At 51.7% G+C, this 21,675-nt stretch overlaps 1 protein-coding gene across 10 annotated transcripts in view; it reads right to left on the bottom strand.

Annotated features, from left to right (window-relative positions):
• Positions 1-21,675, bottom strand: part of AGAP1 (ArfGAP with GTPase domain, ankyrin repeat and PH domain 1) — a 529,933-nt gene that overhangs the window by 298,570 nt on the left and 209,688 nt on the right. For all 10 annotated transcript variants that reach the window (XR_012016792.1, XM_072796790.1, XM_072796783.1 and 7 more), the window contains one exon: positions 19,637-19,771. Coding sequence is in view for 9 of the 10 variants with exons in the window: in XM_072796790.1 (XP_072652891.1) it covers positions 19,637-19,771 (135 nt within the window). In the remaining variant the exon portion in view is untranslated. The remainder of the gene's footprint in view (positions 1-19,636; positions 19,772-21,675) is intronic.

The raw sequence follows: 21,675 nt of genomic DNA, 5'->3' as shown, positions 1-21,675 counted from the left end.
GGATCTGCCTCCCGCGGCGCACACATCTCGCTCCTCTGGATTCTCTTCCACAGGATGAAAAACGGTTATAATTACCGGAGAACTACATCTGTCTTCTACGGCGAGACTTCTCTGAAAACACCAACACAAGTTCATTCGAAAGCTCTGACTGGAATCCAAGCACCGCCACAAAGATGAAGGCGGCCGCCGTGGCGAGCGTAACTGAGAGCAGCCTAGCAACTGTTTTAATCACCGCATTTCAACCGGGCTCTACTTCAGAGCACCGGCGATACTTCCATTTTAAATGCTTCATTTCTCCATCCTGGATCGCTTTGCCATCAGCAGTTCTTAGGCTCTGATTTTTGGTTCTTACGTGCCCACTGGCCTACTAGTCGTGCCCAAGTGTGCGCGGGTCGGGCAGGACGGGCGCCCCCCCACACGCGCTGTGCACCTGTCCGCAGCAGCAGCACCTACGCCGTGGAGGCCCGCCCCGACCTGCGGAGCACTCCTGTCCTCTTCCCCAGACAGGGGTCGGGATGACACCGCAGACTCTCCGAATGGCTGCGTTTCTGTTCTGTGCATTTTCCAGACGCGGGTTCCTCGTTGGACGTCCTCGTTAGACGTGCCCCCATATTCCGGGGGGAAATGTGCGCCGTATCCAGAGAAAAGCCAGCTGTTATTTGAACGTTCAAGACCTAGTAAGTTCATGGACCTGGATATTTAACGGCAGGGTCGTCTATCAGCGTGAGCAAGACTAAGGAATCCAGCTTTTGCTCACGTGTTAACTCGTAACTCCTGTCTGTTGATGCTGCGTATTTTGGTTAAGGGCCCCAGAACAAGAGCCTGGTGGAACTGACCAGCAAGTGAGATAAATACTTATTTTCAGGAAGAAAAAAAAAAAAAAATCTCTGATGAATTTTGTTAATATTTTCGAGAAATACATCTTCTTGGCTGCGGGTACGAGAAAGGAAACCAGCGTCTGTGCTCAGCGAGTACCCGGCCATCTCCGGGAACAGCAGTTGGGGGAACGCGGTTCGCCCCCCACTTCCCGGGTCCTGGAGAACCATTCTGAATGAGTCAGGTTAGAGCTTATAGCCGGTTAACCTGCTTCCCAAACCCAAAGGGGAAAGTGGGGTACGAAAACCTGGGTGCAGGGAACCAGGGTGGCTCAGTCGGTTAAACATCTGCCTTGGGCTCAGGATGGAGCCCCGAGGGGGGCTCTGCGCTCCGGGGAGCCTGCTCCTCCCTCCGCCTCCGCCCCCCACCCTCACCTTCTCTATCACACATGCTCCCTTAAGGAAAATCTTAAGAAAAACCGGGGGCTGTTCTACACCTGGACGGGCGTGGAGCTGTCCGAGGGCTCCCGGCTCTCCCTTCAGTCTACGCCGAGTGGATGAATCTTACAGTGAACACGCTTTTGCTCACAGTCACGCCACCCTCCCAGGCTTTCTGCTGCTTTGTAACAGGCAGGCATTCTCCTTCCCAGCCCTCGAAGCGAGGGACGGCTGTACTTGGGTCATGATGGGCATCCCCGGAAGGAAGTGGAAGAGGAAGGCGTCCCCACTTCACGGCTGGGCAAACTGAGGAAGTGAGCTGCTGCATGGTCACGGGTGGTGGAAAGAGAGCCCGGCTGCCGGCTGCCCCCGGCCTTCATCCACGGGCGCCCAGGAGCGACGCCTTCCCGGCCACTGGACTCAGCAGGAAGCGAGACCACGCTCCGCACCCACTGACCTTCACGGAACTCAGGGGCAAGTCCGTCAACAGAGACTCCACAGTTTCTCCGGGAGTCACGTCCCTGGCCACGGCTCAGCCTACGTGGTCAGCAGCCAAGGTACAGGAACACCCGTGCCTGGGACGTTCATTTCCTTCGCCTACCTTCTCAACACAACAGCTACGGAAATCCACCTGCGCTCTGTGGTTTGGCTTCCAGACCTTGGAGGCAGGTTTCACTGTCCACGCTGCCGCTTTTGAAACCCAAAAGGCTGAATGGTAAAATACAAAATATAGTAAAGTTGCTAAAACTTTACTATAGAGAGAACATGTTCTGACCCTTAGACTCACATGTGAACATCTTCCTAACGGTCCACCAAGCACCCCTCCAGCCGGTCTGTGCCGTGTAGACCTGAGGTTACCTTGGCCCGTGTGGCCACAGGTCGGCGGTCCAGTTATCACGTAGCGAGCAGGCTGGTGGACACGCAGTCCTAACCCGCTGGGGGGGCTGCCTGGCCACCCTGTTTCTCTCTGCTGCGAAGCGTAAATACCTCACCCAGCTTCTTGCCCAGGAGATGTGCATCCCGCGTCACTGAAATGGACCTGGGTTCTGTCTGGAGCCACTGTGGAGGGACATGGGGGCCTGGGACCAGGTCCCAGTGAAGTGAGTCGGTGACAGGCAGCACACAGGACACCCAGAGAGAAGAGCGGCCACCCTGAGCAACACTAAACAAAGCCGGGTGTGGAGGTCAGGTGTCACAGGACGAAAGGGTGTGTGTGTGTCAAGGCCACCAAGTGAGGACAGCATGAGGACAGCGACTGAGTGAGGCTCCTGGATTCGGGGAGAAAGGTCACTGATGACGATGGAGAAACAGGAGGGTGGAGGGGTGAGGGGTGGGAGGCAGGAACCACGGAGCCCCCTGGTTGCACGAGGTGTGACAGAACCAGACAAGGGTACCGGGATTGCAGAGAACAGCCAACGGGCAGGCTGCCCATGTGCCCGGCCTGAGCTCCTGGGTCTGGGACCCGATGCTGGTCGTCCGTCTGCCTGCCGGTGTCAGCACACTGGGTGGAGAGTAAGCAGCCTTCTCGCCCCCCACCTGCCCTGGAACGCTGCTCCTGCTGTCCTGCGCCGGCTGTCACATGGCGGGCCCACGGGCTCCTGCTGATGCACCTGCTGCAGGTGTGCACGGGTGCAGTGGGAGTCTACTCCCCAGAGCCCAAGGCTCCTCAGGCCCGTCTATGGCCTCTGCGGCTGCTGCTGACCACATTCCTCGCGGGACTCTCAGGCCTTCTGGAGTCACCAAGCCTCTATCCATCCCTCGTAGCTTCCAGGGGCCCCGTGAACAAGGCCCCACAGACTGGAGGCATGACACGATGGAAACATTCTCGCCAGGTTCTGGGGACCGAGTCCTGATTTGTACCACTGGCCAAAACGGAGGTGCGGGCAGGGCCGCGCTTGCTCCAGAAGCTCTAGGGGAGAACCTGCCGCTTGCCTCGCCCGGTGTCTGGGGGCCACCAGCATGCCCCGGCTGCGGCTGCATCACCCCATCCTCCCACCTCCCCCTTCACGGCGTCCTATCTCCATGGGCGGCCACATCTCTGCCTCCATGACAGGGGTTCGTGCACTTGCACTCAGGGCCCAGCCAGATGATCCGGGACCATCCCTCATGCGGAGATCCTCGCCCACATCTGCAAGTCCTCAGGCTCTGTTCACGGGCTCCAGGGACGGGGTTGTGCTGTGAGGGGGGGACCACAGCTTGCTCAGCCCCCCACCATCTCAGGACGTGGCTCAGACACTCCTGAGCTTTGGAATCTGCTACTTCAACACAAATCATCCTCACAGTGATAACCCAGCAAAGCCATTCTTTTTCTATTTTTTTTAAACCATATCTATCGGCTTTTCTAAGTACTTTTAACAAAATTCTAAAATGATGGAGTCTTATTCTAAGTCCTGCCTTTCAATTTAAGCCTCAATTTTATTTCTAAATCTTGTGTTTCAGAGGGCTTTATATTTGGATTAATGAGTACATGAGGTTTAGAATTGGGTCTTTTTGGAACCTGGCCTAGTTTTGTTGATTTTCCCCAAAAAGGGGGTGGGGGTAAAAAGGGCCTATCTGGTCCTTTGTAATTTTTGCCTACTATACATATTTTTTTAAAAGATCTTATTTTAGAGAGAATGAGAGAGAGCCTGAGCAGGGGGAGGGGCAGAGAGCAGCAGACTCCCCACTGAGCAGAGAGCCCATGTGGGGCTCGATCCTGGGACTCCAGAATCACGACCTGAGCTGAAGGCAGATGCTTAACCAAATGAGCCTCCCAGAAGCCCCTCTAACATGCATATTTAATGGTATCAATTCTTTATCTCCCATAAGACATCTACACTACAGAGACGGACTCCCGAGGCCTTCACGCAGGGACTTCTGGAGGCAAAGGCCACTGGAGCCAGTTTGCAGCCACAAGTTCACTGGTGGCCAGGGATGCAGGAGAGGTAGTCCGTGCACACACAGTGGGGAGGGGCAGACACCTACCCAGGAGTACGTCCCTGTGCACCTCCCCGTGCACCAGGTGGTCTGAGCAGGCTTGCGAATGTCACAGCTGACGACACCTGATCTGAAAGGTACGAATCTAAGATATTCTAAGCAGGAAGCGGGCATTGCTGGTACCCAACAAGGTCCTCAAGAGTTATTTACAGAACAGATCTCAGGAAGGGGAGTCTCAAGCCCTCTGTCTCTGGGCTTGGTAAATCCATGCAAGGTGTATGCAAGTTCTGAAAAGTACGCTGCCAAGTTGTGAAAACACAGGCTTTAGAGGAAATGAAATAACAGAGTAACTATTCTGAGGTCTTTTTAAAGCAGGCTACTTAAAAGGACATAAAGTCCCAGTTTTGTTTTGAAAGCCGACTCAGAAGGCATTCAATAAAATGTTTATTACTAGGCAGTGGGATCACGGTGGATTTTAATTGTCTCTTTTATAGTTCTCTTTTTTTTTTTTTTTTTGAGAGTTTATTTCCTTATTTTAAAGAAAGAGAGAACACGTGTGCATGAGCTGGGGAAGAGGCAACGGAAAAGAGAATACCAAGCAGACTCCCCGCTGACTGCGTCAGGTCAGGAGGCAGACTGGGGGCTCCATCTCACGACCGAGATCATGACCTGAGCTGAAATCAAGAGTCAGACACTAAGCCAATCAAGCCACTCAGGTGCCCCTAGTTTTATGTAGTTTTATAAACAGGTGTTACTCCAATGGAGAAACGAAACACCTCTTTAAATATACATAAATAGGGCAGCCCAGGTGGCTCAGCGGTTTAGCGCCGCCTCCAGCCCAGGGCATGATCCTGGGGTCCTGGGATCGAGTCCCATATCGGGCTCCCTGCATGGAGCCTGCTTCTCCCTCTGCCTGTGTCTCTGCCTCTCTCTCTCTGTCTCTCATGAATAAACAAAATCTTTAAAAAATAAATATACATAAATAAAATGCACATTTATGTATATTTTATATATTAACAGAAACAGATATGAAGCACAACTATGAAAAGCAAAATCCACGCAAAGGATGTGATGCTATCTTAGCGGCAGAGGGCAATGCCCTCCTGCCTCCCAGGGCTGACTCCCTCCAGCAACAACCATGCTGCCTCGCTGCCTCCCTGCCTCTGTCCCTGACCAGTTAGGGAAGTCAGGGAACAGAAAGTGCTAGTAAGGACCTTGGGCTGGTGCTTCTGCATGGTCACCTGACCAGGTGAGCAGTGGCACATGGAGCTGTCCCTATTCATTTGCTTGGGGTTTCTCGATTGTCCCTCCTTACATGAGCCATCGTATTCTATAGCGATTAGGGTAACTGTATTATGCTGAAAGATTTCCTTTGCATATCACTTCATTTCAAGGGCTTCCTAATTGTTTCCATCCAGCACAGCCACGGGAGCTGAACTACCTGTCTGTACTCCTCTAATCACCATTTGGGGACAGAGCCCAACCAGGAGAAAGAGCACAAAGCAAACGAAGGCATGGTGCCCACCGCTGTCCCCCTAACGCCAACCCTAATGCACCATCGGGAACGGCATGAGGCGGCAGCGGGAGGGAAAGCAAAACACCCACCAAGAGATCCAATTCCTGATTCCCTGGGGATTTTCACTCACACTTGCTCTGAATGACCGGACTCGTGAGGGTATTTGCTGAGGTCTACGATCAGGGATAGATTTATGTGTCTATGATCAGGGATAGATTTAGGAAATCAGGGTTTTTCCAACAGTACTGCGGCAGCAGGCTTTCCTTGTTCTGGGGGGAAAAAAAATCCATCCTCCGGTTAAGCGATTCCTCTGCAGAAGTTGGCAATGGCCTCCGTCTGTGGGTCCCGAGCACCCCAGTGTCTGGCAAGTGGCTAAATGCAGAAATTACTGAATGCAGCTGAAGCATCCAGAACCTGGAGCACCAGAGCTGGTCAGACCCCCTTCCTTTGGCACTAACGGACAACTCTGTGAAAGCTGCCCCTCACTTGGATGAAATCCCCCGAGCACCTCACTTCTCTTGTTGCTCAAACTGTTCTGCCAACGTTCACACCATTCCAGGGGCTGCAAGCTGGAGGGCTCTCCGAATCACAGGTTACTTCCTTGTAGATCCTAAACGCCCAGTCTGTAAGTAATCTGATAAAAGAAACCATCTGTATCGAGTGCGTGATTTGACAGGCTTCTCATCCGAGGTACCAGAAGTGCAGTAAGTCCCACCGTCCACATGAAGAAACTGGAAACATCATGATCTGAGGCTCAGTCGGTACAGCGTGTGACTCTTGATCTTGGGCTTGTAAGTTTGTGCCCCGCGTTGGGTGTAGACATTACTTAAAAATAAAACCTCTAAAGGAAAAAAGTTGTGATCTGAGATGCTACAGTTTCTACTGCAATTTATGTAGTGGGGGAAAATAAAATGTGAATGGATGGATGGATGGATGGATGGATGAATGGAAAAGAGCAGAGAAGAGCCCTCAACCTTGGGGAAGGTGGGGGAGGGATGCAAAACTCAAAAAATGAGACTTTTCTCTCTAGGTGCCCCAAGCCCACTGCTGGGCGCCCGGGGGAGCGGCAGGTGCGAGCCCTCTGAAGGGTCCTCCCCTCCTCAGTGATCACAGCCACTCCACGCCTCAGCACTTCCAGGAACACGGCTCGCCTCCATAAGAATATCTGCGTTTCCCTAAACTGAGGGGACTCCCGTCCCTCTGCCCGATCCCATCACTGACCTTCCTCATCAATACCAGGCTGCCCACAGAAGCCACGGCGTCCCAGCAGGGGAGGCGACAGCCAGGCAGAGAGGCTGATGGCAAAGCCTCCGCCCCAGCATCGGGCCGGGGACGCACCACCCTAAAGAGGGACACCTGGGCTGTCACCAGACCCACAAAACCCTTGGTGAGTTCTATGAAAAGAGTACAGGGAACTAAATATTAAGTCTGTTTATTATTTGCTAGTAAAAACAAACAAACGGCATCTCCTTTGTCAATTTTTCTTTGAATTTTCCCTAAAGTTACATACCAGGCAAAAAGCAAAAATAAGGGATCTGGGTCCCTCTAACCATAGAATATATCATTCCGACTTTATTTTGTCCTCCTCCCCAACCCAATGAATGAAACTTTACTTCTGCGTCCCCGTACTGCTGATCCAGGAACTTCACACACTTTATGGAGTGTATCTTATTACGGGTCTAAATGATCTCTTAAACCACTGTGTTAGTTTTATTAGGTCTGTATTCTCCGCAGCGACAGCAGAAGGGAAAAATATGCCGCGCGAGTCCTCCTTACGGGCGCTTCTGATGCCCCCTAGTGGCTTCTCCCTAAACTGCCAAATCAAGTGCTTGAGACCAAACCAAAGGTTTCCTTAGCGCGAGTTCGCACCGGGTGGACCCCCTTAGAGATGCGACCTCCCGTGACCCACACACTGCACCACGTGCAGACGAGCGCCCGTCGGGAATAACCCATACGCTGACCACAGTGTCCCGTTGGACCCCGAACTCTCGGGGATGACGTGCCTTCGTTTTATTAAACATGATCATAACGGAAAGGAGCATTTCCACTTACTGCCGGGCCTCAGACTCAGTCCGAGGCTCTGGAGCCTCCAGGACAAGGGCAAGCCCGTGCCGCCGAGGGGGACGGACCCCAGCTGCAGCTTCCGCTCTGTGACCGAGCATGCTGTCCGGCCGGGCCCTGCGCGCTCCCCTGCGGGGCTGGGGGCCGCCGAGCCGTGACGCCCGACGCGTCCGTGGTTCAGGCAGGAGTGAATTTAAGAGCAAGAGAGACGCGGGTATTTCATCCAGTACCAGGATCGCGGTGCAGGAGCGTGTCCTTGCGCCCACGTGACGGCACCAGCGTGCAGCGCTCTCTCAGGTTTACACACCAAGGAAAATATGAGGGAGCTTCCGGAAATTGCAAAAATCAGACACAAAAATTATCCATGAACCGTGGCTGTCCCTGCAGTAGAGCTGAGGGAGGACGGGTCACAGCGGCCCTGCAGGTGCCTCAATGGGGCGCCACCCCACAGCCGGAAGGGAGGCTCACGGTCCCAGCCACGCGGCGAGGCCCCATCCACTCAGCGAGGTCCCCCTACCTGGTGAGGTTCCCTCCACCTGGCGAGGCCCCATCTAGCCGGCGAGGTTCCTCCACCCGGTGAGGCCCTGTCTACACGGCGAGGTCCTTCCGCCCGGCGAGGCCCCGTCCATCAGCATTGCTCATGGCACCAGGCCTGGATGATGCAACAGCTAGTCAATCCTCCAAATTCTTTTCAGGTTCTCTTTTCTTCTAGGACAGGCCTGCCATTTATTCATGTCCCCAAGGCACGGCCAGCCCCCCGGGGACAGCATAAGGCTGTGGCTGAAAGTGGTGGTGCCTGAACGCACCCTAAAAAATCAGGCCTCCACCACACCGCGGCATTACTGACACCGGAGCTCCACCTCCTGGGGCAGACACCCTGTGCCAGCGACACTCAGGACATGCCAGCCGGAAAAAGAATGCATGCTTATTATGCTTTAATTCTCTGATTTTCACAGGGACTTGCAGGGCTTCCTGGATTTTGACATTTCAAATAGAAAACAATGAAATATGATTTTTATGCTCCCCAAAGGGAGAGGTGCTTTGAGCACCCAGCAAAGTCTGGTCCAGATGAGGGCCCGGGCCCCCACTGCAGAGGGATGAGCCCCAGCGGCAGGACAGTGGCACCCCGGCTGCACCATGGCCCCTCTGGAACTGCTTCTGTGTGGAAACGAGGGTGGGTGTCCAAGGCCCCTTGAGCCCTCCAGAGCACTGACAGGACATGAAGCTCAGGCGAGGCCCAAAGGCCAAAAGCCCACCCACAGCAGGTGTCTGTCTCTCTCTAAGGCGACACAAGGCAGTGAGCGTACTGGTAACACCCCTGGCCAGAAGGGACAGACACAGTGTGAGGATCCCCCCCTTCACCGTCATGGCTACACATGGCCCAGCCACGTCTCTGGGCCGTCTGCCCTCTGGGGAGCTGGGGTGCTCCAGCCGCAGAGAACCCACCATAAACACCAAGGCCACGTCTACACCAGCAGCAGGGCACACCTGCTCCCACGTGTCTTCCCAACACATCAGACTTCTGCTCGCCCAAGGGACTGACTGCCATCTCCTAACAAAACTCCCAAGTGCGGAAGGTGAGCTTATCTTCACATGAAGCAACAAACCTACTGAAAATACCCCATGTGGCCAGGGTACAGAAAAAGGACACCTGCTGGAGGGGGGGCGACTCCACGGAAGGCTCACGGGGCAGTGAGGACCACAAGCCACAAGGCTACACGGGCCACTGAGCCTGCAGTCTCCCCTCCACGGCGGTCTCCTAAAGAAAGGACTAAGGGGGGCAGCCCCGGTGGCCCAGCAGTTTAGCGCCGCCTGTAGCCCAGGGCGTGATCTTGGAGACGCTGGATCGAGCCCCATGTCAGGCTCTCTGCACAGTGCCTGCTTCTCTCTCTGCCTGTGTCTGCACCTCTCTCTCTCTCTGTCTCTCTCTGTCTCTATGAATAAAGTCTTTTTAAAAAAAAGAAAAAAAAAGAAAGAAAGGACTAAGGACAGAGACAAAGATTTAGGTAAAGAGTCATCCACTCAGGCACTGATCCTAAAACAAACACATAAATGGGGGTGGACGGAGTCCCTAAATGTCTAATAGTGGATTGGGCCAAAAGAGAGTAGTTCTAGTCACTCAATGGAATGCAGTGAGAAAATATATTGCAGAAAAAGTACTGACGTGAAAAAGTAGGTTGTACTATGTCACAAGGCCCTATGATCCACTTTTTCCAAACACATGGGCACACACAGCCATACCCCCCCCCACCCCAACCTCAACGGTGACAGCCACTGGGTTGTGGGATTATGGGTGGTTTTTACCTCCATATTTCACGTCCTTTAAAAATCATTTCTTTAGGGTCAGCTGGGTGGTTCAGTCGGTTAAGTGTCCGACTTTTGGTTTCAGCTCAAGGTCGTGAGATGGAGCCTCGCACCAGGCTCTGCGCTCAGGGTAGGGTCTGTCTGGGATGCTCTCTCTCCCTTTGTCCTCCCACCCCCACATTCTGTCTCAAATAAATAAGTAAAACTTCTTTAAAAAATCATTTCTTAAGCCAATCTCACAAAATCCAACTTAGCCGTCAAAGTTTCTAGAGTCTATTCTCCTTCAGACAAACAAGTGTACGGTCCACCCTTCACAGCTGCCTTCTCCCTAAATCAGGGAAGATCCATCCAGCTGTTGGGATGTCACCTTCTCTTCACAAAACTTCCAGTGACTCTGCACTCCCAAGCTGACCCCGGCTCCCAGAGCCTGGCTTTGCGGGGGGACGCCCAGCATCTGCACCAACCTGATTCCCCGCTGCGGAGTATCGTGCAAAAACATCGGCATCCATGGGGTAAAGCTATGCGTTCTGGTGCCAAAGACCTTCACAACTTCCTCCTTGGAGGATGACTCTTCCTTCTCTCTTGTGAACGGAACACATGGGTGCTGCTAACCCCCAGGCATGAGCGGACAGTCCCTTGGTGAACGGAGGCCACTAAGAATCTGGTTATGTCCTTACTCTCTATGGGAAGAATGTTCTAAATAGGAGACTTCAAAATACATTGGAAACATCAGCCATGAAGTGTATTGATTTCTGACCATCCTATTTAAGCAACATTTTGATCAGAGGCTGGGGACAAGGAGGTCAAAACGTACATCATTGTTGAATCATTTTAAAAACATCAGGAAGACGGATGCCCACGTGGCTCAGTGGTGGAGCACCTGCCTTCAGCCCAGGGTGTGACCCTGGGGTCCTGGGATCGAGTCCTGCAGGGAGCCTGCTTCTCCCTCTGCCTGTCTCTGCCTCTCTCTCTGTGTCTATCATGAATAAACAAAATCTTTAAAAAAAACAAAAACAAAAACAAACCATCAGGAAGAGAATGGAGCGGCATTATGAACAGATTACGAACAAAAATAAAAGCCATTTGTACGCATTAATGATACGTCAAGCTAATTCAAGCTGCCTCAAGTCATTAACGGGATCCTGGGGCAAACCCCAGCTACGACGCCACAGCGTAGAGAAGGAGCAACGCAACCGTCTTCTGTGTCTTTGATAAAGTTAATTCTAGGAGCAAAAGACAGGAGTCTTGACGAGAAAATCAGAACAGAGCACACTTACTCAGAGTGTGCGAACGGCAGTGTCACGCTGGCAGTGCCAGAGTTAAAGCGGCGTCTACGGGCACACGTGAGCGCTGGTGCCCCAGCACGGCGGCCAGGAGGGAAGCGCAGTGGGAAGACCTTCCCGACCCAGCGTGCGCAACTGCCAAAGAGGATGACAGCCTCCACTGACACAACAGTCTACAAAACTAGATGAAGTACGAGAGACTATTTCTCATCTCTTGTTGTTTGCGCCAGTATCAACCTTGGTATCAAGATTTTAAGATGACTTCTTTGGAGGTTATTTTGGAAAGAGTCAAAAAATGGAACGATCCTCTCTCCACCTGAAACTAGTCTAAGAATTACCAAGTTCCACACCTGATTCCGTGTTGTTAAGGCCGGGAGCTCAGAGTGTGAAGTATGAATCACACCCATGATGGAGATACTCCTCCCTACCCAAACCCTTCCACGCTGGATAGGTGATTTTTAAGCAAATCAACAGATACACAGAGGAGTTAATCCCTCTGTAAACGTCCAGCCTCTGAATAGTTCAGTGGATGAGAGAGAAACTCTCAAACGTGGAAATTTCTAGGCAAAGATTCCAAACAAGAAACCAGCTAATTTCACACTTGCGTCCAGTTCACAACAGTATCTTAAAAATCCTTGGATTATTCCAGGGTCATCACCTTCAACAAATTCTCAAACGAGTCCTGACAATGTTCTCTTATATCCTGCTCATTAGTCCCACCTCAACACAGTCCCCATTTGTCAAATGTGCTTGGAAAATACTTGGCTGCAAATCAGCTGCCAAATGTCTGGCTTGGCTTTACAAGAAGCTCTAGAATCTTATTTTTTCCCCCCAGAAAATAATAATTCAAAAGTTTTTCTTGTTTTTTTTTCGGTTTGGGTTTTGTTGTTTAGCCTCTGAAAATACGGCTTACTACAGCCAATGTTGATATTTTAGCTGCAGTGTTATTTCGTTTTGTGATTTAACCCCTGGTATAGAAGAGTTTATTGGGTTAAGAAACAAACTGAATTTAAAAAGGCACAAAGGATACTGACAATGTCATGTTTTATTAAGAAAAAAAAAATCCCTGTGAAACATGCATGCACTTCCCCATCCAAACCTAAACCAGGCTACAGCACCAACGGGAAGACCCAGCCAATCCCAGGCCTTCTTGCTCACTGTACACATACCCTCCCCACCCACAGGCTCTACCCAAAGTCTACTTCATGTCAACACCAAAGACAGGTATCTTTTTTTTCTTTTTTTTTTTTTTTGACAGGTATCTTTTCTTTCTTTCCTTCCTTCCTGTTTATTTTTATTTATTTTCTAGATTTTATTTATTTATTCATGAGAGACACAAGAGAGAGAGAGGCAGAGACACAGGCAGAGGGAGAAGCAGGCTCCCCACAAGGAGCTCAATGCGGGACTCGATCTCAGACCCCGGGATCACGCCCTGAACCAAAGGCAGATGCTCAACCACTGAGCCATCCAGGCATCCTGTTATCTTTTCAATTTAATGAGCGGCTACAAACAACGGGCCAGATGTGGTTCTTCTGGAGGCAACTTGCAGATTCTAATTTCCATGGGTTTGGACCACGTTGGAAGCTGCCAGGCAGTGACAGCCAATGACACTCGTGGTTAATGAGGACAGCAGAGCGGCCACCCAACAGGTCAAGCCCATATTACATACGACTCAGCTGATCACCTTCAGAGGAGCCTGATGAGCGTTTTCCTTCTCTTCCTTTCTCCTATTTCGGCCGCACGCAGGCAACTTTCTCATGTCATCCTTGTTCTTAGAAAGTTTTAAAATATGAAACCCCTCGAATTTAAGCATAAAGTTTATGTTTTGCCCCATCGTAACGTGAACTAACTACCCATCTGTCCCATGAAATCTTGAACGTATGACATTTCAATGCAGCGAGGAGAGGGCCGTGAGTGTGCACTAGGGGCGGGGGGGGGGGGGGTGGGGGTGGACATGGGGACAGTGACGGACACAGATGCGCAGGGAAAAGGAAAACCGCAGGCGGAAAGGGACACGTGGGCCCAAACTGACTGTAGCGAGGAGGGCCTGTTAGACCTACTATCTCACATCAGAAGCCCTTAAACTAGGACATAAATAACTACCAGTCATTGTTACAACTGATAAAAAGATACAAATTAACAGACACTAAGTGACTCCTTAGACATGAAATATATAAAGACCCAACGGACACACACATATGGCCTGCTTTTAAACATGGAAAGTCTTATTTTTGAAAGCTCCTTTGGAAAAAAAGTCCACAAAGATAAAAATAAATGGACTCCAATCTACTCTGTAATATAATAAAGAGGAAAAAAAAGGAGCAACAAAACAAATAACGAAATAGGGCACCCCAACAATGAAAATTAAGCTGGTTCCAAGCAAGCATGGAACAGGGCTAATTGACATATCCTTTAACAGCACAAAAGACTGTGGTGTCAGCAAAACAAAATGGCACAGGATGATGCAGCACTCGGGAGCAAAATCCCTAAAGATTGCTCCCACTTAATGATGCTCTAACACATGCAATTAGGTTGTACAAACCGGGCTCATTAATACAGCTACTCTTGTGCCGGACACTCCTGTAATTAGGACCGAGCAGCTGCAGATATTTAACGTGAAATAGGACTCTCCGTACATCAGGATATCAGTCTTTGGAAGCAAAGGCAGAAAGCAAACGGAGGCTTCCTGACTTACAGAAAACCCGTGGGCCAGGCACGCAGCCTCTCCTGGCTCAACCCTAACAGCACAGGGCACAGGCAATGCAAGGCCAGGTGAGCCATCCGCAGGCAGGGGGCAGGGGGGGGGCAGCTTCTACGATAGTGCTTTCCGGAATGTGAACTGCAACACGAACGTAAAGAGCCAGTGTGATGGTGCTGGGAGACTGATGTGGATCCTTCTAGAATGGGATGGTGCCATCAGATGGATGCCTGGCCACAGGACACTGCGTCGAACTGTGTGATGACAGGAAGCCCGAGCATGCGTTCCGGCTGTGGCAGCACCAGCAGTCAGCACACAGAACCCCTCTAATGCTCCTGCCCAGCCTCTCCACCCATACGCACTGCTCCACCCACAAGCACCTCAGAACCCCTCTCATGTTCCTGTCCAGCTTCTCCACCGATATGCACCTCTCCACCCACAAGCACCTCAGAACCCTTCTAATGCTCCTGCCCAGCCTCTCCACCCATACGCACTGCTCCACCCACAAGCACTTCAGAACCCCTCTAATGTTCCTGTCCAGCTTCTCCACCGATATGCACCTCTCCACCCACAAGCACCTCAGAACCCTTCTAATGCTCCTGCCCAGCCTCTCCACCTATATGCACTGCTCCACCCACAAGCACCTCAGAACCCCTCTAATGTTCCTGTCCAGCTTCTCCACAATATGCACCTCTCTACGTACATGCACCTCAGAACCCCTCTAATGCTCCTATCCAGCCTCTCCACCCATATGCACCTCAGAACCCCTCTAATGATCCTGCCCAGCCTCTCCACCCATATGCACCTCAGAACCCCTCTAACGATCCTGCCCAGCCTCTCCACCCATACATATGTACCTCTCCACCCACATACACCCCAGAACCCCCCCTCTAATGTTCCTGCCCAGCCTCTCCACCCATACATACGCACCTCTCCACCCACATGCACCCCAAGAACCCCCCCTCTAATGCTCCTGTCCAGCCTCTCCACCCATATGCACCTCAGAACCCCTCTAATACTCCTGCCCAGCCTCTCCACCCATACACACCTCAGATCAAATGGTCTCTTTTTCATATAAATAATGTGGAGCATCGGGCAGCCCCAGTGGCGCAGCGGTTTAGTGCTGCCTGCAGCCCAGGGCGTGATCCTGGAGACCCGGGATCGAGTCCCACATCAGGCTCTCTCTCTGTATGATGCCTGCTTCTCCCTCTGCCTGTGTCTCTGCCTCTCTTTGTCTCTATGAATAAATAAATAAATAATCTTTAAAAAAAATAATGTAGAGCATCTACCCTAGAATGAGCTGTCCTCCACGTGAGATCACTGAACTATCCAGTTATTCTTGATGACACAGTGGCACGTCCCAGCAGTCTTGGAGAAAGTCAGATAGAAAGACGGTAATTTGTGATTTGTCTAGAACTTGGCTTATATGCATCTTGACCAGGTCTGAACAATTATTTTCAGAGCAAAATGCTGCATTCAGGTTTTCCTACTGTCCTATCAACACAAGCTTAGGAAGGTAAGAAGTTAAAGCTCTAGAGGGGAGTATGCGTTCATGTGTAACAGGATGCTTTCGGTTGGGATTTAACAAGTGGTAGCAATTTTAGAATATATGTGTGAGAATACTAAATTCTGTATACAAGACAGCTGGTGGCCTAACAGGAACAACCCAAATATAAAACCACACTGTGTTGTAATACAGACAAATCTCGATCAGCTCATTATAGGAGACGGAGGGGGGGGGGAGGGGCATAAAGTAGCTTCGATAAGAGAAAATTAAATATTTTGTACCACTGTCAGGTTCCACACATCCTTTATGAAAGGGAAACCACTTTTCTTTATATATCAGGGATCTTTCAAATCTCAAACACCAGTCAGATACCAGAATTTGAATATCATAAAATATACACCCCCCTTGGAAACTTAGGGCATCTATTGGCTCTATCCCGTAAAACGTCAACACGAACAACTGATTCCATGTCACGCTTAGTTTGAAAACGTGAACTCCGCTATGATACAAATCATGACGCTCATCATACATCCATTACCCGATCGCGGTCATCAAAGCAAAACAAGCTAGAAACAAGGACGTTCGGCGTAGGTTGAGAAATTTCAAAGTGTTTGAAAAAGAGAGTGAAATTCCTCATTTCCAAACTCCGGTTTCAGGGAACTAAAATTCCCAACGCTCCGTCGTGAACACTGGGGAGGCGGCGCGCACGTCGACGGTCCGAGGGGTCCCCTTACACACACGGCTGTTCACTACCGCTCAGCACTGCTTGGGCTTCTAGGGGGTGAATTTATTTTTGTCACTGAGTTCTAATAATTCTAGGTTCGTCCCTGAATATCTAGGTCGAAAGAAATCCCATCACCTACGCTACCCTCCTTTACCTACCCAGAGGCTCCGCTGGAACGGCCCGGACGACACGCCCGGCAAGGGCTTCTCCCACGCGGCTGGTTTCTTTAGGGAGCGAGAGAAGCTCTTCTTGAATAAAAAAATCCTAACACCCGAGAAGCAATTCTCTCTGCAGAGAACCAACTTTATGTTTCTGTCCTCCTTTATCTTCATGAATCCAGGCCCTGTGAGAACAAGTGACCAGCGGCTTTCAAAAAACTTCCTGCCAAACTTCAAAATCACCACGGTAAGAGCCTGAAGTCATTAATCATCCAGACACGGGTGGCGGCGACCGGAACTGCCCACCGCTGGACAGACTCGGGGCGGGCGGGTGGGCCGTGCGCAGCCCGGGGCCGCCTCCCCCCCTGGGCCGGCCCCTGGGGCCCGAGCCCCCCGCAGGGCTGTCCTGGGAACCACACAGAGACCCCGCGGCCCAGAGCAGGGAACCAGGGGTGCGTGACTGCTCAGAGGTGAATCTTTCATCGCAGGAGCCCCCAGAGAGCTGTTCCATGAGCCACACAAACGCAGCTAGAGGAGCAGGACTAAGGACGGTCCCGACTGCTGCGAGCAGGTGACAGCCACCTGGTCCGTCGCACACGTCCCCCACCCTCGGGGAAGGTGCAAGCTTAGGTTTGTGGGTGCTGGACTTCCACCTCGCAGAGGCAGGGGCCCTCCCCGTACCTGCCCTCTTCTCATCCCTGAGCCAGAGCCAGAGGTATGGCGAGTGCAAGGCCCTCGGGGGACGGAACCAACGGCCCTCCCTGCCTCCTGACGCCCCTGGTGCCAACAGAGAGCCTCCCTCCTGGATTATTTTCCGAGAGGCACCTGAGAATGACGCTCCAGAGACAAAAATAAACAGACGTTCTGCTTCTTCATTAATTTTACAATTTGTCACGATGCCTGGTGTGGCTCAGCAGTTGAGCATCTGCCTTCAGCTCAGGCTGTGACCCCAGAGTCCCGGGATCGAGTTCCACGTCGGGCTCCCTGCGTGGAGCCTGCTTCTCCCTCTGCCTGTGTCTCTGTCTCTGTCTCTCTCTCTGTGTCTCTCATGAATAAGTAAACTCTTAAAAAATTTTTTTTTTTTTTACAATTTGTCTTCAGTTTCAGGATACTAACAACTCAGAGTTAAAGAAGCAGACTACAGTCCTTGGCATCTTAAAAACTAAACCCAGACAGCCGGCTGACTCGAAAGCCTGGCTGGCAGGGGCAGGTGGAGGTGGGGGTCTGGCTTTTCTTCTTTCGGTGGTTAAGGTAAATGCTATGCAGAAACCACACGTACTTTCTTTTTCCTTCTAAAAGGACAGAAAAAGCACATAAACAAAAGCAAGCCTTGAGGCCAAAGGAAGCCAGAAAGAGAAATCTGAATGACCAGAGTCTGTGAGCGGGTGGTGGGCCTGCTGCCCGCGCCCTCTGCCAGCCTCCCCCAGGGAAGGACCCACATCACATGTTTTAAGGACACAACAGGTAAGGCTCTGGGCTCCTGTTCCCAAGACAGGCGCCCCATCCAGCCCCAATGCCTTTGTCAAGCTTCGTAATTTTTCTGAGCCTTGATTTACCTCCAAATCTCACAAGGTTTTGGTTTTTTTTCCTTATGGAGCAAAATGGATTGTTCTTGTTCATGATTGCTAAGTCCTGAGCACAGTCCCCAGTCGGTCAGCAAATACTCTTATCACTAACAAAGAGTCCACGGCTTAATAAAAAGACAGACCTTGTAATTACCTGGCAAAACACGTAGAGTAAACCCTCATTTTATTTTTAAAACTTATCCTCATATAGACGGAAATATTTTAAGGACAAAAATCATAAAAGACACAGAAAATGTTGTGTCATGGGTTTCAGTCCCTGTCTGACTCCAGACGCGGGCAGGGAAGCCCAGTAACCTGTTGGGCAACCCCTCGCATAACTCACTCTCGAGATCATCATGTACAGGCTCATTTATTTACGGAAAGTTCACGTTTGCAATAAACGCACAAGTTACACAATCACTGTGGAGCATAAGGTCATCCATACAACTAAATTCTGCAAATATCCATCAGAGACCAGCAAACCTTCCGCAAAGGGCCAGAGAGGAGCCATTTCAGGCCTGGCGGGGCCGTGACATTTCCACGTGAACCACGGAACTCTGCTGTGGTGACAAGGCCAGCCCAGCCTTGCGCCTGGGAAAACACAGACACGGGGGGTTGGCCAGATGGGGCCCGTGCACCCAAGCTTGGGGATCTTCACCTGTAATGGCCCCACAGGGTCTGGGCTGCTCGGGGGGTGGGGAAGGGGGGCAGACAGTGCACCTGCCCCGTTGGGCGCCCCCAGGAACCCCACGCAGCTCTGCGCATGCTCTCCGGTGAGGCTAGGCTGACCAAGGGCTCGGGGGTCCACTCTGCAGCCACCAACGTCAGCCAGAGGGGAGGCAGCCTAGGAGCTACTCCCTGCGACTCCAGGCGGAAATCGGGAGCCTTTGCAGGGAGCATTGGTCTTCTAGGCCTTCTAGGCTAGCAGGGTCTCTCTGCCCCAGACCTTCCTGGCCCCTCTGGCCCACAGAGCCCCTCCCTTCCCCCCGACCACCTCCCCTACTTCTTCATCCACCCTCTCCCCCTCCCTCTTCCTAGCCCGGCACTTGGCATCATGATCACGTACGTGAATGTCTCCCCGTTAGGGAACCCTCCTCCTCCAGGGGGGCTTCCTGCCTGCTGTACGGCTGTTCCGGGGGTGGATGATCACTAATGAATTCAGCAACAAAGAAACAATTCCTAAATTCTGCTGCTGGCTCTCAGCCCTGAGTCTTAATGTGGGATTGGTTTTGTTTTGTTTTGTTTTGGGTTTTTTCTTTTTTGGCCTAAATTTTTGACGCTCTTTCCTCTTTCGGATTATTCTCTCCAAAGCCTAAAACATGAAATAGGCTGTTTATATAGTCGGGTTTAAATGAAGAATGAGGAGCTACAGTGAAGAAGAGATGGCAAATGCGTTAAGTGTGACACACCACGTGCAGAGATAAGCTTGGGAAATGCTTCCCTCTGTGCACAAAAATCCTGTGCACACACAGGATTCACCATAGGACTGTTGGGTCTTCTGAGCACACCCACGGCTGAGGGGCACCTCTGGAGGCAGGGGGCGCCCAGATTCGCACCACGGCCCACACATCAGGCCACAGGTTCCGTCGCTGCACAGACGGGGACCTGCTCTAAGGGAAGGGGATGGTGACCCGCAGCGGGGAATATTTACCGTCCTGAAAGACCCGCTCCACGTTCAGCCCGTACGTGGCACACGTCTCGTAGTAGGTGCACCTCTTGAGGTCGCTGGAGAGCTTCCGCGCCCTGGCGTCGTCGATGACCCGCGGGTTGGTGGAACTTATGGCATCTGCAAGAGACGAGCAGAACGTAGTGACACGATGACCATAAGCAGCTGAGGACTTCCCACCACTTAATGTCTCCAAGTAGCTCAAAACCTGCACCCTGCTCCTCGTGCTGTGATGTGTTTAAGAACCTGGAGTTTTTAAAGCTTAGTTTAGGGACACCTGGGTGGCTCGTGGTTGAGCATCTGCCTTTGGCTCAGGGTGTGACCCTGGGGTCCTGGGATCGAGTCCGACATCAAGCTCCCCGCAGGGAACCTGCTTCTCCCTCTGCCTGTGTCTCTGCCTCTCTCTCTGTCTCTCATGAATAAATAAATAAAATCTTTGAAAAAAATCCACAAAAACCTATTTTACCCTCAAAGTGATGATCTCAAACATTCAAAATACTCATCATTTGTAAAACTTGGTTTCAGAGGATCCCGCTTCTGAAATGGAGGTAAAGTGATGACCAGAAAGGAATTAAATGTGGCTCTAGAGGAGGATACTTTAAAAAGGAAAAAAAAAAAAAAAAAAATCACATCCCAGGCTCACTCTTTGCAGGTGACTTCTGGAGCACAAGGCACCCAGCTCACTGGGTTCTAGCTGCACGATTCCCCAGGTGCAGCCTTTCACCTGTTCAGTCAGTACCTGCCCACAGAGCCGCCCCGATGCACCTGGTCCTGTTCCGGGCACAGGGCTACCCCAGGGAACACAACAGACAAGGCTCTGTGCTCCTGTGTGGGGAGGGGGGCAATCAGGCGGGCCGGGGAGGGAGACCTAGAACAACCTCGACTGTGAATGGAGTGTGGCTGCGAGGGCGACGTCAGGCAGGGCAGGAGGCCCTACGGTCAGTGGTCAGTGCAGAGCATGCTCGGTGAGGCTTTCAGGGCCGCCCCACCCGCGGGGAGGAGGGGGCGCCTGACCAGCCACTCCCTGGGAGCAGAACGCCTGGGGCAGGGGGCGGCCAAGCACCCGGTATGTTTACGGGAGACTGAGGCAGGAGTGGGAAGTGAGGGGGGCAGTGGAGGGCCGTAAGCAACAGGGCCGCTCCTGGGCACACCCACTTCCCACGGGGTCCAGGCACGGATGCGGCCGTGTGCGCAGCAGAAAAGACGTGGGCACCTGCCCCCTTGCCCTAAAGATGACAAACCAGGCTTCTTTATCAGCTCGGCGTCCGAGAGGCCTCCAGCCATCCCGCCACGCGTTCTCGCGCCTGGTGGAGACAGCAGGTGCTTCTCAGGGACCTTCCAACGGGAGGCTTTCTCGGGGGCTTGAGGTTCCGACGCCACGGAAACACCCAACTGCTTTTGAAAACAAACCCACCGGCACGGTTTTCCCCGCTAGTCAGAGGAAGAGCAGCACAATAGATGTCTTATGAGACCTTTTAAATTTGGGGTATTTTTGGGCTCAGGAAGTGCATGCGACATTTAATTTTATAAGTATAAAAAAAGTGGCATCTTGAGGGAATAATTTATTCATTTTCCCCTCTCTTTGTCTTACTTCCTGTTTTATTTTTAGCCCGTGGAATAGGCCTGACCTGACCGTTTCCCTTTGAGAAATCAAGACTAACTCCGATTCAGGTCTCTTTCTCCGACAATGGCCTGTGCCACCTCAATAGATGTTCTAGAACATTCCCTGGCAAGGTCCCTTAGAGGGATTTCTTCAAAGAACATCTTGTCCTGTCTTCTTGCCTTACAGACTTGGGTTTCACAACACTTAAGGAAAAGAAGTATTTTTGAAAGGTGCAGGCATCTTTTAAAAAAAAAAAAAAAAAGGAAAACAGTAAAAAACGAAGTAAAAAAGAAAACCGAAAACGAGGTTGAAATCCGTAATTCTTCAACACTCTAGTATAACGTCCCTCCAGGTGCAGCGACAGGTCGAGGCGAGGCCGTGGGGCCCCCAACCGCGTTTCCGCCGGCCTGGTCTCCCCCTC

The sequence above is a fragment of the Canis lupus genome, chromosome 24, assembly GCF_048164855.1.
Source record: "Canis lupus baileyi chromosome 24, mCanLup2.hap1, whole genome shotgun sequence".
NCBI lineage: Eukaryota > Metazoa > Chordata > Mammalia > Carnivora > Canidae > Canis > Canis lupus.
The sequence above is the reverse complement of the archived record's forward strand: the minus strand, read 5'-3'. Positions and strand labels throughout refer to the sequence as shown.